The 18,060-nt window shown below is 38.8% G+C and overlaps 1 protein-coding gene across 2 annotated transcripts in view; it reads right to left on the bottom strand.

Annotated features, from left to right (window-relative positions):
* The window catches only part of LOC109831622, a 33,298-nt gene extending 27,191 nt beyond the window's left edge, over positions 1 to 6,107 (bottom strand). Inside the window, exon 1 of one of the 2 annotated variants that reach the window (XM_020398980.1) lies at positions 5,945 to 6,107. In XM_020398980.1, the coding sequence (XP_020254569.1) occupies positions 5,945 to 5,974 (30 nt within the window). In that variant the 5' untranslated portion in view covers positions 5,975 to 6,107. The remainder of the gene's footprint in view (positions 1 to 5,944) is intronic. The other variant, XM_020398979.1, reaches the window with a different exon arrangement.

Here is an 18,060-nt window from a genome sequence, read left to right as displayed (position 1 = left end):
CCTTTGAACTCGATGACCGTTTGGTAGAGTTCGGTCCTTTGTGGACTTGGTATGCTTGGTGATCTTACCTCGATGTTTGTGATCTGAGTTTACTTTGTGTATTCTCTTCCATTACGTGTATCTTCTTTGTGATCATACAGGTAATGGTTTGGCGATGATGAGTCCTGCAGTTCCGTGTTTTTTCTCTGTGCACTACCTTGGGCCAAAGGGAACCAATGTTGCTATTTTTGTTGGCCCAATTTCTAGCCCGTTACCAAAAGGCCCAGCTCCCCACTACTTGTGCCCTAGCCCCCTCTATTCCTCTATCCTACCCGATGGTACTCTGTAAGTCTTTCGCCTCTTCCCCATCCCTGTGTCCTACGCCGCTGCCGCTGCGAGTCCCATCTCCCATCCTTGTAGGTTGGCTCCTACCAGTCGATTCCCTTGCCTCTCTCCCGTGTCGGCTGCCCCCTTCCCTATATAAGGGTAATGGGTTGGTAGTAGCTCGGGGTGAGAAAAGGAAGGAAGAGGAGCGACGGAGTGAAGAAGAACAAGAGCTTTGTGCTCTCTGGAGATCTGAGTGATCCTCTNGCTGGATCGTCGCTGGATAGCTGCAGGATTGCCACCGGACCGCCGCTGGACTGCCGAGCAAGCAGGTAAGGTCGAAACCTTCTACAGTGGGTTTCGCTCAGGTAATCTCTGGCTTTGATTACAGTTTAGCTCTGAATTTGTTGAAGATTACAGTTTGTGCCCTATCTGTTTATGCTCTGGTTTTATTTCGGGTGAAGCAATTAAAACTGTTTGTGCTCTGTGTTTAATTGCTGGCTTTATTTTCGGGTGACTGGTTCTTTATTTTCGGGTGACTGGTTTTTTATTTTCGCTGCGTTTAACTGCTTAAGTTAAAATTTGTTTGTGCTCGTGCGAAAGAACAAATGGTCTGAACCCGAGCTTTGTGCTCATTGTTATTCCCTTTTTTTGTTTGTGCTAGTTGCTTCGCAAATTTGAAAAAAAATCGGCTATATTTGCATTTTATTTTTCCTAAAAAACTGTTTTTGTTATTGTTTATGCCCGTGTGAAAGATCAAAGACATTGAAACAAGAACTCTGTGTTCATCGTTCTTCTCATTTGTTCGTGCTAGTTGCTTCACACGTTTTGAGCCGGATAATTACCGAAATCATCGTACTAGTTGATGTTTGTCTTTCTGTGTGAAAAATGTCTGCTGCTAATCAATATAGTATGATTCAATATGGTATTGCTCCGTTCAACAGAAAATCTGATTTTAGCATTTGGAAACAAAAAATAAAATGCATTTTAATTCAACAGAAATCTTTTAGGGCTGTTGGTCAGACTTATTTAACTTCTGACACTGAAAATAAGCGGGCGGAAATGAATGAAAATGCTTATTCCATAATTTATTTGAACTTATCTGACTCTGTGATTAAAAAAGTTAGAATTTTGGAATCTGCTAAAACCCTTTGCGATAAACTTGAAGAACTCTATACTGAAACCTCTTTGCCCAGTAAAATATTTTTGCTTGAAATTTTTTTTCTCTCGAAACCCCAAACCGACATATCGGATTGGGCACGAGAGGCGAAGCGATCGGTCGCTTCACCATTAAAGAGCATTAATGCGCCTGCAAAGTCTCGGCTGGCAAGCACTTGGGCCCGCTGACCGACACGTGACAGGATTTTTCGCCCGCGGTTGGATCTCCAACTTTTGGGCGAATTCGCTACTGCTCAAACTTCGCCTACAGATCAGACATTGAGGAGAACCTAAATGTTTTCACAAAACTTATTTCAGATATTAAGTTAACTGGTGATAAACATACAGATGAGTATACTCATATTGCCCTTCTAAATGTTATTCCTGACTCATATAGTGATGTGAAATCTGCTATTAAATATGATAGAGATGAGGTTACCCTTGACATTGTGGTCAATGGTCTTAAGAGTAAAGAATTAGATTTAAAATATTCTGGGGGAAATAATAATTCTCGTGAGGTTATGCATGTGAGAGGTAGGTCTCAGAATAGGTCTAATAACCAAAAGAATCCTAGTAATAGGGAATCAAGTAAGAAAATATTCGAAAATGAAAGGGGTAGATCTAAGTTTAGGTCTAAAGTTATAAGATGCTATAACTGTCATGAAACCGGTCACTTTATTAGAGATTGTTCTAAGCCTAGGGAAAATCAACAAAATAATCATACTAATATGGCTGTCTGTGAGGGCGAAATAGGTAAAATTTTCATGATTAATAATCTGTGTGATTATGCATATTTGAACCCTGTGTTATCTGATTCTGTGTAAATTAGATTGGTTAGTAGACTCTGGTTGTACTTTTCATATGACTCTTTTTAAAAACATGTTTTCAAACTACAAGAAAATAGAGAATGGCTTTGTGTTAATGACAAATGAAAAGAAATGCAATGTTTTAGGAACTGGTGATGTATGCTTTAGGTTTTCTTCTGGTTCTGTGTTTACTTTGAAGGATGTTAGGCATGTTCCTGATTTACGTTATAACTTGATTTCTTGTGCATCTCTAAAAAATGATGATTTGGAGGGAAAATTGGGTAAAGGGGTTATAAAAATTTTAAAAGGGTCTCTTGTTATTTTTACTGCTGAAAAAGAAAATAACTTGTATGTTTGTCATGCTGAACCTGTGCTTGATTCTGTTAACTCTGTGATAGGTGATAAATCTGTTTTCTGATATAATAGATTAGGTCACATCAGAAATAGAGGATTAGAAATTTTGCATGAAGGTAGTCACTTTGGTAGTGACAAAGGATCCTCAACAGAGAGGATGGAAAATAATTTGAGGATTTTCGGGAGTGCTGGCTATGTGCATCAAAGGATTGATAAGTTAGAACCTAGATCTAAGAAATGTGTTTTCTTAGGATACCATGAAGGGGTAAAAGGTTATAGGCTTTGAAATAAGAGTGAACTGGGGTTTAAGGTAGTGATAAGTAGAGATGTTATTTTTAATGAAAATGAATTTTCTTGTTTACCTTTACCTGTCCCTATTTCTGAAAATGATGCTCCAAATGAGGTGGAGCAAATGCCTATTATTAATCAACCTGAATCACATCCTGAAGATATAATTATTGAAAATCAAGATGAGATTATTCCTAATGAGGTGGAGCATGATATGCAGGAAATAGATAACATGCATGATTTGAATGATTATCAACTCACTAGGGATAGAAATAAAAGAACTATTAGGAAACCTGAGAGATATAGAGATTGCAATTTGATAGATTGTAATATGTATGAGTTTGCCTTTAATGTGTTTGAATCCCTTGAGTGCAATGAACCTAAGACTTATAGAGTTCGGTCCTTTGTGGACTTGGCATTGGATTTTGATTTTGGGTAATCTTTCCTTTGCTTTGTGTGTTGCCTTTGTGGCCTATTAACTTGCTTTGTGCTTGTTAGTAGCTTTGTGATTTTTTCCCTTTAAACTCGATGACCGTTTGGTATAGTTCGGTCCTTTGTGGACTTGGTATGCTTGGTGATCTTACCTCGATGTTTGTGATCTGAGTTTACTTTGTGTATTCTCTTCCATTACGTGTATCTTCTTTGTGATCATACAGGTAATGGTTTGACGATGATGAGTCCTGCAGTTCCGTGTTTTTTCTCTGTGCACTACCTTGGGCCAAAGGTGGAGATTGTTGCTATTTTTGTTGGCCCAATTTCTAGCCCGTTACCAAAAGGCCCAGCTCCCCACTACTTGTGCCCTAGCCCCCTCTATTCCTCTATCCTACCCGATGGTACTCTGTAAGTCTTTCGCCTCTTCCCCATCCCTGTGTCCTACGCCGCTGCCGCTGCGAGTCCCATCTCCCATCCTTGTAGGTTGGCTCCTACCAGTCGATTCCCTTGCCTCTCTCCCGTGTCGGCTGCCCCCTTCCCTATATAAGGGTAATGGGTTGGTAGTAGCTCGGGGTGAGAAAATGAAGGAAGAGGAGCGACGGAGTGAAGAAGAACAAGAGCTTTGTGCTCTCTGGAGATCTGAGTGATCCCCCCCCCCCTTTGTGTGATCCCTCCTGTGAGCTTTGTGCTCTCACCCCTTTGTGCAATCCCTCTTGTGAGCTTTGTGCTCTCACCCCCTTTGTGTGAATCCCCTTTCCTCTTTGTGAGTGATTTAAGGCGAAGATCAGTGGGCTCCCCTTTGTGTTCTTGGTGGTGCACAGTTGAAGAAGAAGGACTGTTTGATCAAGCTTCTGAGCCAAACAGCGACGACGACGATCCACAACAACCAACTTTCATGAGCATATAGCATTCTACTTGTCAACAAGTGAGAAAGCAGCTAAGGCTAGGTCTAGGAGTGTTACCCTAAATCAAATAAGCCAGGTCCCAACCTAGACCCAAACAATTTATGAACCTCATGTATAGGATACGGGTTAAATGCCTATTTTGAGTGAATTTAACCCAGACCTAAGCATACCCAATTGAGTTGACTATACAATAAACTGTAGTTGTCATCTAACCAATAGTAGATATCCATGTGTGAAATATATAAGGAGAGAAAAAATGAATCCTAAACAAATCTATTTGTTTAAGAGCACATCAAGTATACCTTTCAAAATTTTATGTGTTTAAGATATCCTAATGTGATTGTCGTTATAGAATCTATTTCAACTGCAATGCAGTTATTTTATTTGAATCGTGCGTATTATTTCTCATCTCTTTCGATCTGATCTTAAAAGCTTTATTAGGGTTTACTCTTGCAGGTTTATGTTAGGTCTAGCTAAGTCAAGTTATTTGGATCAGCTTAGTACAGGTTTCTTTTTTTTTCTTTTCTTTATTAGGGTTTACACTTGCAGGTTTATGTTAAGTCCAGCTAAGTCAAAGTTAATTTGGGTACATTTGCTAGTCTCAAAGTGATAAAACTCAAAACAAATCTTTATGTCTCAAAAATTTCAAGCTACTAACGTCTACTTAGAACATGATGAAGAGGCTAAATATACCTGAACAATGAGCATCCACTAGAGCTACACTCAAAGATCCACCATATGGTAATAGGAACTCCACTGACCAAAATTGACTCTAATCTTTTAAAAAGAGAATTGGGTCAATTTTTTGAGCTGGACAACATTTAGGGTCTGGATATGCATACGAATCAGCTGAGCTTTACCCTTTACTTAACCTGGGACACTCCTTAAGCTCAACATCTTCTCCAAAATTGACTCTACTGCTTTTAAAAATGGAGTTGAGTCAAAAAATTGAGCTTCACACCATTTAGGTCTGGATATGCATATGTATCATCTAAACATTACTTAACCCGGCACACTCCTTATGCTCAAGCCATGCTCCATAGATTGCAGGTTTGAACTGGGTAGTTCTTAACTTTTAACATGTTTGACATTTGCCCACTCATAGGTGGACACTGTGGCATATTTACCTAGTCATTGGCAACCACCCTGTCACACAGTGCACCATGACCAAACCTGCAAAAAAAATTTAGTCGCATAACTCACTCAGTCCTCAACATGCTTGCTCAACGTCTTATTAATTCCACAAGAACTCTACCATGAAACAAACACTAGAAGTATTGCTTGATAGTTAGTCACTTCATAATATAGAGGTGTTGTAATGGTTTTACTACTTCGAAATGAAATCCCAAGTAAAGCTTGTGAAACCTGGACACATCATCATTTGCATTCTTCTACTTTATCAATTTTACTAAAATACCATAAAAATTTTAAGCGACAAATAGCACCAGATAGCTTTCTTCCACATTAATCAAATCCTAGTAACCCATTTCAACATTTTGCTTCAATCAAACCCTCGAACAACAAAATGCTCTAAATTTCCTCCTTTTCTCCCGAAACCCATGAACCCTAATTCTTATACCAGACTTCTAAGAAACAACACAAGACTAGAATTTTACGAATACTCAATTCATAAACTAAACCAGTAATACCACAAACAACAACTTTAGAACAACTAAAAAAATGGGGAAAAAAAAGTACCTGATCCGGATCGTCCCAATCAAACATCATTTGAGCAGCACCAAATCAAAGCTCGCCCCCGATCCAATCCAAACATCTAAAAAAAAATCCAGCACAGAATAAACCCCAGACGAAAAAAAAACCCTAGAAAATATTCCGACCTCAGAGATACCCTCAAAAGCCCTTCTCTTCTTTCTTTTGTTCTGGACGCGGTTCGAGATTTGGTGGTGGAGAGGGTGCCACGTGGCGCGCAGCATCTGAGTTCGTGGCTGAGAGCGAGCGGATCAAACCTCGAGACCCGATTGGATGAAAGACTTGGTGGGTGCGAAAGCGGGTGTCGGTGTGGGCCGCGAGTTTTGCCACGTAGGATGGGAGGTGGTGGCTTGAATTGAGTGCGCTGTCGCTGTTTGTTATATCTCTTTGCGCCGAACCTTTTGAGGGGGGTCTGTGTGTGTGTGCTGGGGCTATTTTTTTTGTTTTTGGGTTGAGTCTGGTAGACTTCTTACTACAAAAAATTTATCCAAATGAGAGAAATGATTTAGGCTCTATTTGGGAATGCTGATTTGAGCTTGGATTTAAAATTCTAGGCATTTCACATCCAAATATTATGTTTGGGCTCAACTTTGGACCACGATTTTAAATCAAGTCGTTTTATAGGGTGAATTTGAAAAGCCAAAACCGTGGATTTGAAATTTCACCACAGGAGTTGGTATTTGTCAAATCCTGATTTCAGAACATTATTTTATCAAAAATTTCTAATTTTTTGATGATTTCATTGTGGATATATATTAGGGTTTTGGCGATTTTGATGGATTCTTAACTAATTCGAGCAAGGGTGTTCTTCTCTCATCTCAAAGGTATAACTACTTTGATGGATTCCTTTTCTTTTTTTTTTCGCTTTAGTCTGTTTTTGGTTTATTTTTCTTACTTTGCTAGCCAAACCCTTTTTTTTTACTGTGGTAGCCAAATGATCCTATGTAATAAGAGAGTGTTGTTCTCTAATTCATTTGTGTTGTTCTTCATGTTGGATAGCAGGTTCCTAATATGTTTCCTAATTTGTTTTGGTAACAGGTTATTGGGATTTCTAATCTGTTTTGGTAACAGAATTCCAAATCTGTTTTGGTAACAGGTTATTAGAATGAAGAGAGAATAGAGCAGCGAATTAGGAATATTTGCAGCACAGAAAAAATGTATTTTCTGAGCTATTGGTTATAGTTTTATTTGGAGAGAATTAGAGATTTGTTGGTGAGATTAATTGGTGAGTTCGAGTGATTTGTAATCTCAGTTTGTACTCTTCTTATCTATTAGTGAACACCTCATCCCCTTCTTGCCCCGTGGGCATAGACAACTTGTCGAACCACGTTAAAATTGGTTGTTTGTGTTCGTGCCGTTATTTTGATTGTGTTTGGCCTTCTCTTGGCGTTTGTTTGATTTGGTCTCTCGAAGCACATCGCTTTGGTTTTGGCTTCCGCCGCGCACAACACTTCACTTATTATTGTAGTAGGAAGTAATTTATTAATTTCTATATATTTTTTACTTGGGAAAAAATCTGCTATAAAACCAAATTGTTTGCGAAGATGATTGTATTCTCTATTGAGGCCATAAATTGTCAATTCAAAATTGACATTGGGAATTTCAGATTGTTCTCTCTGTTCAATCCTCGAATAGGTATTAGAGTTTTGCCTGTCTGAGTTTTTGTTTTCTCTTTCTTTTTTTTATTGTGACTTGATTTATTTTTTGGCAATGATGTGTGGATTCGTCAAGCATGCCAAGTTCGAAGATTTTGTTGATCCTTCCGATGAAACTGACTGAGAGCTGTCCAAGAAGTCACTCATTTGCTAGTGCAGTGTCCCCGGCGGTCTTATTAATTTGCCAAGAAAATAGTGATAATTAGTTATGGAATTGTGTCTTTGATTCTTTGTAGAACTTCATGAGAATTAGATAGGGTTAGAGATCTATCATGATTAATTGTGTCTTTGATTCTTTGTAGAACTTCATGAGAATTAGATAGGGTTAGAGATCTATCATGATTAGGAGTTTGGTTAGATAGGGTTAGAGATCTATCATGATTAGGAGTTTGGGTTCCATCATGATTAGGAGTTTGAATCCTATACTAATTAGGAAGTTAGTCTAGAGATAGAGTTTTGGTTTCCCTATATATATTCTTCTATTGTTGAAAGAAAAACTAAGAAGAAGAGAAGAGAAGAAGAAGAAGTGTAGAGAGAAAGAGAGAGGGTTTGACAGTCTTTGTCTGTGCAAAAGATTATAATTTGGAGGTGATAGTGGATTGATTTTGAACCCGTGGTTTTTCCTTGTTGAGGGTTTTTCACATTAAATCTTGTGTGATTTTATTTGCTGTGTTTGTTGGTTTTTCGAGGTTTTTGTGAGATCTAAAAAATCCCTATAAGTGGTATCAGAGCGGGATTCGACGGTTCGTAGAGGTTTGATCGGTGCGCGATTCGTGAATGTGTCAGCGGTCGAAGCGCGGTAATCGACATCGGGGGAAAAAAGGTATTGTATCGACGACACTGTAGCGGGAATACGTAGCGGTACTGTTTACGCAGATCCGACGGTAAGGTTGATTTGTCTTTTGATCGAGGATTTGGAGGCGTATTTTGGAAATCTAGGAGTCACTCCTAGGATTTTTTGATGTGTTGAGTTCGTTTTTGACGTCGGTTTTATCAAATTCAATCTCTATAGTGACTTATTTAAATTTTGATTGTGGTTAGAGAATGATGACTTCTTCGGGTCCAAAGTTCGATATTCTGCTAATCAACATGAAGACAGATTTGATGGCAGATAGGGCAAACGAGTATGCGACATATGAGACTGGCATAGAGAATCAAATGTGATTCTAGCAGTAGAATTGTTCGTATATAGTTATTCAAAGCCACCGCGGGAGCAATAGTTGGTTGGTGTGTAGACTCGAGGATGATAGTACCAGATTAGGTGGAGCTTGTAAGTTGGCACGACCGAGTGACACACAGGATAATGGAGATGGTGGCATTGGACTTGAAAACGGTGAGTGCTCATATTCAGTCCAAGCCAAGTAATGGAGGAGATAGAGGCATCTGGCTCGTAGTGTGGAGTAAGAGAGGTGCACCGATATGATTCGAGAAGAGTGATGCAGGTGGAGCACAAGGACAACAAGTAGGGGGAGGCTATTGTCAGGCTCAAGTTAGGAGGACAAGTATGCTTGATTTGCTTTTATTGTTAGAGGTGGCAAAGATCTCTTGGTGCACACAAGAGAGGTGGAGGCGTCACGGTGAAGCAGGTGATAGTGAGGGTCATGAGACAACCAGTTGGAGTGCAGGTATTCTGATTAGGAGTGTGACTACTTCGATTTGAAGTGCAAAAGAAATAAAAGACTCTAGCGGAGAGGCAAAGTTTCAAAACGACGATGATATATCTTCAAGGGAGTTTAGGAATCAAATCCAAGGTGAAGATTATTGGGATTGTGTCTCTGATTCTTTGTAGAACTTCATGAGAATTAGATAGGGTTAGAGATCTATCATGATTAGCAGTTTGGGTTCCATCATGATTAGGAGTTTGAATCCTATTCTAATTAGGAAGTTAGGCTAGAGATAGGGTTTTGGTTTCTCTATATATATTCTTCTATTGTTGAAGGAAAAACTAAGAAGAAGAGAAGAGAAGAAGAAGAAGTGTAGAGAGAAAGAGAGAGAGGGTTTGACAGTCTTTGTCTGTGCAAAAAGATTATAATTTGGAGGTGATAGTGGATTGATTTTGAACCCGTGGTTTTTCCCTATTGAGGGTTTTTCACATTAAATCTTGTGTGATTTTATTTGCTGTGTTTGTTGGCTTTTCGAGGTTTTTACGAGATCTAAAAAATCCCTATAAGTGGTATCAGAGCGGGATTCGACGGTTCGTAGAGGTTTGATTGGTGCGAGATTCGTGAAGGCGTCAGCGGTCGAAGCACGGTGATCGACATCGGGGAAAAAAGGGTATTGTAGCGATGACACTGTAGCGGGAATACATAGCGGTACTGTTTACGCAGATCCGACAGTTAAGGTTGATTTGTCTTTTGATCGAGGATTTGGAGGCGTATTTTGGTAATCCAGGAGTTCTTCCTAGGGTTTTTTGACGTGTTGAGTTCGTTTTTACGTCGGTTTTATCAAATTCAATCTCTACAGTGGCTGATTTAAATTTTGATTGTGGTTAGAGAATGATGACTTCTTTGGGTCCAAAGTTCGATATTCCGCTATTCAATGGGAAGACAGATTTGATGGCAGATGGGGCAAACGAGTATGCGACATATGAGACTGACATAGAGAATCAGATGTGATTCTAGCAGTAGAGTTGTTCGTATATAGTTATTCAAAGCCATCGCGGGAGCAATAGTTGGTTGGTGTGTAGACTCGAGGAGGATAGTGCCAGATTAGGTGGAGCTTGTAAGCTGGCACGACCGAGTGACACACAAGATAATGGAGATGGTGGCATTGGACTTGAAAACGGTGAGCGCTCATATTCAGTCCAAGCCAAGTAATGGAGGAGATAAAGGCATCCGGCTCTTAGTGTGGAGTAGGAGAGGTTCACCAATATGATTCGAGATGAGCGATGCAGGTGGAGCACAAGGACAACAAGTAGGGGGAGGCTATTGTCAGGCTCAAGTTGGGAGGACAAGTATGCTTTATTTGCTTTTATTGTCAGAGGTGGTAAAGATCTCTTAGTGCACACAAGAGAGTTGGAGGCGTCACGGTGAGCAGATGATAGTGAGGGTCATGAGACAACCAGTTAGAGTGCAGGTGTTCTGATTAATTAGGAGTGTGACTGCTTCGATTTGAAGTGCGAAAGAAATAGAAGACTCTAGCGGGAGAAGCAAAGTTTTACGACGATGATGATATATCTTCAAGGGAGTTTGGGAATCAAATCCAAGGTGAAGATTATTAGGATTGTGTCTTTGATTCTTTGTAGAACTTCATGAGAATTAGATAGGGTTAGAGATCTATTATGATTAGGAGTTTGAGTTCCATCATGATTAGGAGTTTGAATCCTATTCTAATTAGGAAGTTAGGCTAGAGACATCATGATTAGGAGTTTGAATCCTATTCTAATTAGGAAGTTAGGCTAGAGATAGAGTTTTGGTTTTCCTATATATATTCTTCTAATTAGGAAGTTAGGCTAGAGATAGAGTTTTGGTTTTCCTATATATATTCTTCTATTGTTGGAGGAAAAAATAAGAAGAAGAGAAGAGAAGAAGAAGAAGAAGTGTAGAGAGAAAGAGAGAGAGGGTCTGACAGTCTTTGTCCGTACAAAAGATTATAATTTGAAAGTAATAGTGGATTGCTTTTAGATCAGAAAGTGTTCATCCATGAATCCCCAGAATACCTGCATCAAATGAACCACGATAGGAAAATTTCCCAGCATCAAATTTCACACGCTTCACATTTGCAACTGAATTTTGCACTGCTGAAAATTATAACAATAAATAAGAAGCATCTCTAAGTTTTGTCTTGCTTAGTCTTCCTATTCTCCAACTGACTACGGGTGACTGTATACAGGTTAGGCGAGTAAGCTAATTAGTTGTCTGAAGAGTAGGGTATTTGTAGTAGCATTTTCGTTCCATGCTTTCATTTGCGGTTGACCATATACTAAGGATTCTCATATAGAATGAACTATTTATTTTCAATTAAAGTCTGTGCTTGAAAATGACATACTCTCTGATTTATGTTGCTAAAATTTGAAATTTGAGTCAAAACATGGGTACGAAGCAAGTCTAAATCCAAAATTTTAAGCATGAACAAGAACACCTATAATAATGAGTTGGACAAAAGTTGCCCAATTATTTATCCATTTCAATAATCATAATGTTAAGTCCAAACTCAAATAGAATGAACTATTTATATTAGTTTAAGCTTTTTTAAAAGGAGAGTGAAAAAAAGAGGGTATCCGTCAATTTAGCCAGTCAATTTAGCCAATGTTAAGGAACCCTAATTTTTGAAGTGTCACCGACGATGACGAACTCAGAGACGCTGAGGACGCCTTCTCCTTGAAAGCGGAGACCACTCGAGGGCTTGTGATCCTCTCCACCGTGCCCTTGAACGCTTCGTGCAGTTTCTACGTGAAAACCATCGCTGGACTTAACCCTAAAAAGAGAGAAGATATTAGATTTTTAGATTGATTTGGGGGACGTGAAAACCATCGCTGGACTTAACCCTAAAAAGAGAGAAGATATTAGATTTTTAGATTGATTTGGGGGAGAAATCAGAGCTGGGATCAAAAGTTCCTAAAAAGAGAGAAGATATTAGATTTTTAGATTGATTTGGGGGAGAAATCAGAGCTGGGATCAAAAGTTGGGAGAATCTTGCGTGTAATTTGACTCCACACAGCCTGGACGCTTTGAAGAGATCAATGGAGAGAGGAGGTGACGGAGCGCAATCGCATCCTTGTCGTCATCGCTTGACTGGAGAAGAAGAGCAGAGAGAGAGAGGAGAAATAGTGAAGATGAGATTGTGAACATTTGAAATACTAGAGTTCGTGCATAACAGTTGTCCATATATTTAGGGGAAGTTTGGAGAACGTGGCTGGTAAAAAGAAAGAAGGCGTAGATTTTGTAGGAGAACGTGGTTTCATTTTTTTTCATTGTTCAGAACTTTAGGTTTTTAAAAGTATATTTTTTAGGAATAATCTGATTGGTCCAAATCAGATTTACTGTTCACAAGAGCTTTTTGAGTGTTCTCCTTTATGGTGTGTTTGGGAGTTTACTTTTGTTACCCCCCAAATTAGGGTGTAACCAAGGGGAAGGAAACTCCCTTCCCTTCTCTTTCCTTCTCTCACCTAGTTTCCATTAACTTCCCTTAATCCCATTGAAATCCAAACACACCCTTAGGAAAGGAAAGGAAGGGGAAGGAAGGAGAAAAATTCCTCTTCCTTCCTTTCCCCTCCATTACATCCCAATTTGGGGTGTAAGAATTTGGACCAATTTTTTCCTCCATTCCCCTCCTCTACCCTCCTAAATGAAACTCCCAAACAATGTTAAAATGACATTTTTCTTTCCTTCCTCTTTTTGTCCTCCATCCAAACAAGCCGTTAGGAAAGGGAAGGAAGGGGAAGGAAGGAGAAAAATTCCCCTTTCTTTCCTTCCCTTTCATTACATCCTAATTTAGGCTGTAAGAATTTGGACCGAATTTCCCCTCCATTCCCCTCCTCTACCATCTTAAATGAAACTCCAAACATTAAAATAACATTTCCCTTCCCTTCCCCCTCTCTACCCTCCATCCAAACAGGCCGTTAGGTCGTTAGTAAACAAGAAGTAGATACTCTCCTCGTCGTCTGACTTTCAACCCTCCGCCCCTGCGTGGTACCCATCAGGAAAGGCGATCTACATCTCGATTAGGGTTTCGGCATTGGATCCTGCGTCAGATCTGCTGAAAAGGGCGCGATCGATCTTGTGGTAATGCGGCAGGAGTTCGATCGATTGTTAGAGGTTTGTGTATTTGGGTTTAGATTCTGTTTGGTTTTCTGATTTTGGTGAATTGCCGGTTTTCTCGATGGATTAGGATTAGATTGGGGATTTTTGGTTATTTATGTGAAATTTGAGGGAAATTAGGTAATCATACGTGTTTGGGGTACAATTTTGGCTTTTACTTCAGGTTTTTTTTGGAAGAAAGTTGGTGTATTTTGATGTAGATTGGCTTCCTTTGTTTGGCGAAGTAGGTTTAGATGGGGGATGATGGATATTTTTCTTCCTTTATTTCCATTTGGAATATATTTTACAAGGGCTTGATGAATTGGATATAACATTTAAAAAAACAGTATTCTTTATAATCGGGGTGTGTATCCAGAAGAGAGCTTTACAAAAGTGAAGAAATACGGGCTCTCTATGCTTCTGAAGGGTTGTTTGGTTGTTGCTGGTAAAGTTGTGTATTTATGACACAACTTGGAAAGTTGTTGTCCACCTCATCAATTTCACTTTTATACTTTTCTTTGTTTGTTTTTGATTCTATTGGAATCATAAATTGCTTGTTTGGTTTGCAAAAGTAACTTTAATTGTTTGTTTGGAAAGTGTAAAAAGTGGTCCCTACTCAAATGATCATATTGGTTGGAATTATTTTTTATTATTTTTTCATGACTTCAATGTCAGCTTTCTCCTAAAATCATGTCTTTTTTTTTATGAAATCACTTTACAAGCCACATCAACATATGAAATCACTTTACACTATTTTCACAACTACAAACAAACAATTGAAAGTGATGAAAGCTGATATTGGGACCCACTTTTTTACACTTTCCATCATTTTACATGGTAAATACATACAACCAAACAGCCTCTGACTCAAGATGAGGGGGGTCAAAGTCTTTCATTAAACGGTGGCAGGAGTGGGCCAAAGAAGAAGTTTCCTTAAGTAGGAGGTAATGTTTTTTGCTTGAGATAAATTTCTTTGAACCACAAGATTGATTCTATTTGAAATTACAATTTCTTAGCGTGAGAATATGAATTTTTTAAATTAGTAAGAAAGTTACATTTCATGGCAATATGTATGTTCTTCATGAAAGTTGCATGATCCGAGATGTACATGCTATCAAAAATGTCCTTACAGCAACAGTTTCTATGGTTAAGGATTTGGTACTCAAAAGATTGCAACGAAGAAACTAATAAGAGCCAAGCGTCTAGACTCATCTGGATAAAGCTAAAAACACATGCAAGCCAAGAGCTTTTTAATTCAATTATGAACTTAAAGTGCAGCAGGGTCAAACTATTCGAAAGGAAAGTTCAAAAAAAAAGAGGGTAACATAGGGGTTCTTTTTTATTAAAGAATTTAATTTATGTATTAGAGTCATTATTACATGTATCAAGCATCTGTGCATGAGATAGAGCCTCAATGGGGGCCTGAATTAGTTAAATATTAAGCATCAGGAAGGGTTGCTTGATAAAGATACCACCAGTGATTCTACATTCTTTACATGAGTGAAGTGATTGTTTTTAGAGAGAAACATAAGTAAAATGAGCTAGAATCTCAATTTGTTGCCTTTCTTTCACTTGAATTAAAGGTTGCTTTCCTGAGGTAGACGCTTTACATGTACTCATTCTCTTATGCATTTACTATTTTGTAGTAGTGATCTTCCTTTTGGATGTGGTTACACATTTGTAGTGTGATTTATTTTTTCAGAGAGATCATTCCGTTCATTTAATATGTCTAAAGACTCTGCATGCTTTACACGTAACATAATAGAGTAAAAATTTCCTGCTAAGGTTCTTTCTTTGACATGGTTTTCTTTTATCCTGTAGTTCAGAAGTTTTCGTTGACATTGAAAAGCTTTATGAATGTGGAGTACATGAGTACTTGGTAGGCTACATTTTTATATACCCAGATGTACATTTTGTTGAAGTAATTTATAGGTTGAGTGATTGACCTCATTTACATGCAGTCTGTGCCGTCGTGGTGTGATTACTTAAATTTTGTTCAAGAACACGATCAGTTTGTGTCTCAATGTGCATCGGATGGCATCCTAAAAATGAGAAGCTTTTTTGAACGGGCTCTTACTGCTGCTGCTGGAGTGCATGTGGTTGAAGGCAGCAAGATATGGGATGCATACAGAGAGTATGAACAAGCGATCTTTTTGACAATTGGTGATGATAATAATGAGGTTAGTTTCACATGTGAATATTGTCAGTACTATTCTTATGTGACTACTACTGCGCTATGGTGTGAACTCAAGGACAAGTGAATAACTTAAGCTACTCCTGCTGTTCGGTAGTGATAACCCCTCGTAGCCAAATTGATAGAGAAAAGCAGTAGAGAAAGTGTTGAAGTGAGGGGAAAGTAAATTGTATATGCTAAAAGTAAATAAATTAATTTATAAACTGCACGACATCTGAATTATACCTTTGACAGCAAGTCCACATGCAAGGGAAATAAACAGCAGCTGAAGGTATAAAACAACAGGAAAATGTCTGTGCAGTGTCTGACCGATACTCATGCGGTAGCGGATTGTTCCGTTATTCTATCGATTAACTCACTTATTTCTAGCCAATGTAAACAATAGACTTGGTGCCAGTTTGATATTACTTTTTAGGGTGCTTTCACTTAAATTTTTTTTTCAAGAAGCAGCGAACAACAGTGTTTGGCGAAAAAACTTTTCGTATGCTTAATAAACTGCTTTTCCTCTTTAAGGGAGTGCTTTAGAAGCATTAATCTTAGAATACATATTTATTGGCGATGACAATAATGAGGTTAGTTTCATTATGTAAATATATGTCAGTATACTTTGTAGTTTTAACAGAACAAAATTGTTGATCACTATACTCATTTATCTTTCAGGAAAAATCAAAACAGATTGATCGGATACCTACTTTTTTCCATCGACAACTATCTATTCCCTTAGTGCATTTAGAATCAACATTAGTTAATTACAGGCTTTGGGAAGTGGAACAAGGGAACACTAGCAATATGAACTCGGAATTGGATGGGGTCCCTGCTAATGTTGCCTCTGCATATAAAAAAGCTTTGGAAATGTATAATGCTCAAAGCATGTATGAGGATCAACTGTCTACGAGTATGGCTCAAAGCATGTATGAGGATCAACCTCTCAGTTATCAGGTTAGATTTTCTAAACCCCATTTTAATTTTGATTTCTTCCTTAATCTTTTGGGCTAATTTTTTTTATTTTATAAAAATTCTCTTTATTTTGATTCTCAAAAATGGTTGGAGGCTAGAAAGTTACAGAGGATTGTTCTTGTGATAATGATCAAGGCGACATCTGTGTTGTGCGCAGCGAAAATTTCGGCAGAGTTTCTAGTGCACAATAAGAGAGAAAGATCGATAAGAATTCCTGTCTCACCAAGGAAACAAGAATCTAAAACGAATATCTCAACAAAGTGAGATATCGGCTCTTCCTCTCATCAGTTCTAGGACTGACTTGTCGAGGGATCCTAAACTATTATAATTGTTAGACCCTAGAGGGGGGGTGATTAGGGTCTTATGCTAATCTAATCCGATTAAATACCAATTAAAAACTAATTAACAAGTTATCCTAGCAAGTATGAAATACAACAAGATATGTAAGCTAGGATAAGCAATATGAACAAATGAATATATCCTATCAATGAGATATTACAAGTATATGAGCAATGATATATAAACTCAAGGGTAAACAATCTAAACAAGATAGTGGATGATATAGATAATGAGCTAATGACAATGGCGATATAAGATATGAACATAAATATGAATGAACGCCAAAGCACACTCAAACAAGCAATATGATCACGGAGTTCGGACCTTCCGTCCTACGTCTCCGCTCCCCACTCCCGGGGAGAAATCCACTAACACAATCCGGTTTGGAAGCCGGAACTTCTTCTACACACTCGGTTTTCTAGCTAACCGAAAACTCTACAACTCACACTCTTGCAATCACACTCTACACCCACTAAGTGTTGGACCTAGCCGTGTCTCCCTCAAGTGCTCGGTTACAACCTCTCCCTAGGCACGTCAACCGACGCCACTCCTCTTGGGACGATCCCCGACTCTCACCACACACTCCTCACTCGGTGTACAAGTGTATTACAAAGTGATTCTCACAATAAGCACAAATATGACAAATGATTGTTCTCAAAACAAGGTGAGAACTCAATTAAGCTCACTCTCAATGTCACAAACCCACAACCCTAAATTATACTATGAATGTAAATACAATAAGCTCAAAAGGTTGTGTGTGAACAAAGAGATATAAATCAAAACTAAACTCAATGTAGTAACTCAGCCAAAAACCCCAAGCAAAAAGACAGAAAAGTCCCCAGAAGACAGCTCAGAAAAATAGCCGTTAGTGTCTAACGGATCTATTGTCGGTCGACCGAAAATCCTGTCGGTCGACCGATGGAGAAGTTCGGTCGACCGACGGAAAGGTCCGGTCGACCGCTATCCAGGTCAAAACGAGAAAAACAAAACCTGACTTATCCGGTCGACCGGTGCGGTCGACCGAAGGGAGACACGGCTAGGTCCAACACTTAGTGGGTGTAGAGTGTGATTGTAAGAGTGTGAGTTGTAGAGTTTTCGGTTAGCTAGAAAACCGAGTGTGTAGAAGAAGTTCCGGCTTCCAAACCGGATTGTGTTAGTGGATTTCTCCCCGGGAGTGGGGAGCGGAGACGTAGGACGGAAGGTCCGAACTCCGTGATCATA

Source organism: Asparagus officinalis, chromosome 2 (assembly GCF_001876935.1).
Source record: "Asparagus officinalis chromosome 2, Aspof.V1, whole genome shotgun sequence".
Classification (NCBI taxonomy): Eukaryota; Viridiplantae; Streptophyta; class Magnoliopsida; order Asparagales; family Asparagaceae; genus Asparagus; species Asparagus officinalis.
This window is presented reverse-complemented; position numbering and strand designations above follow the sequence as displayed.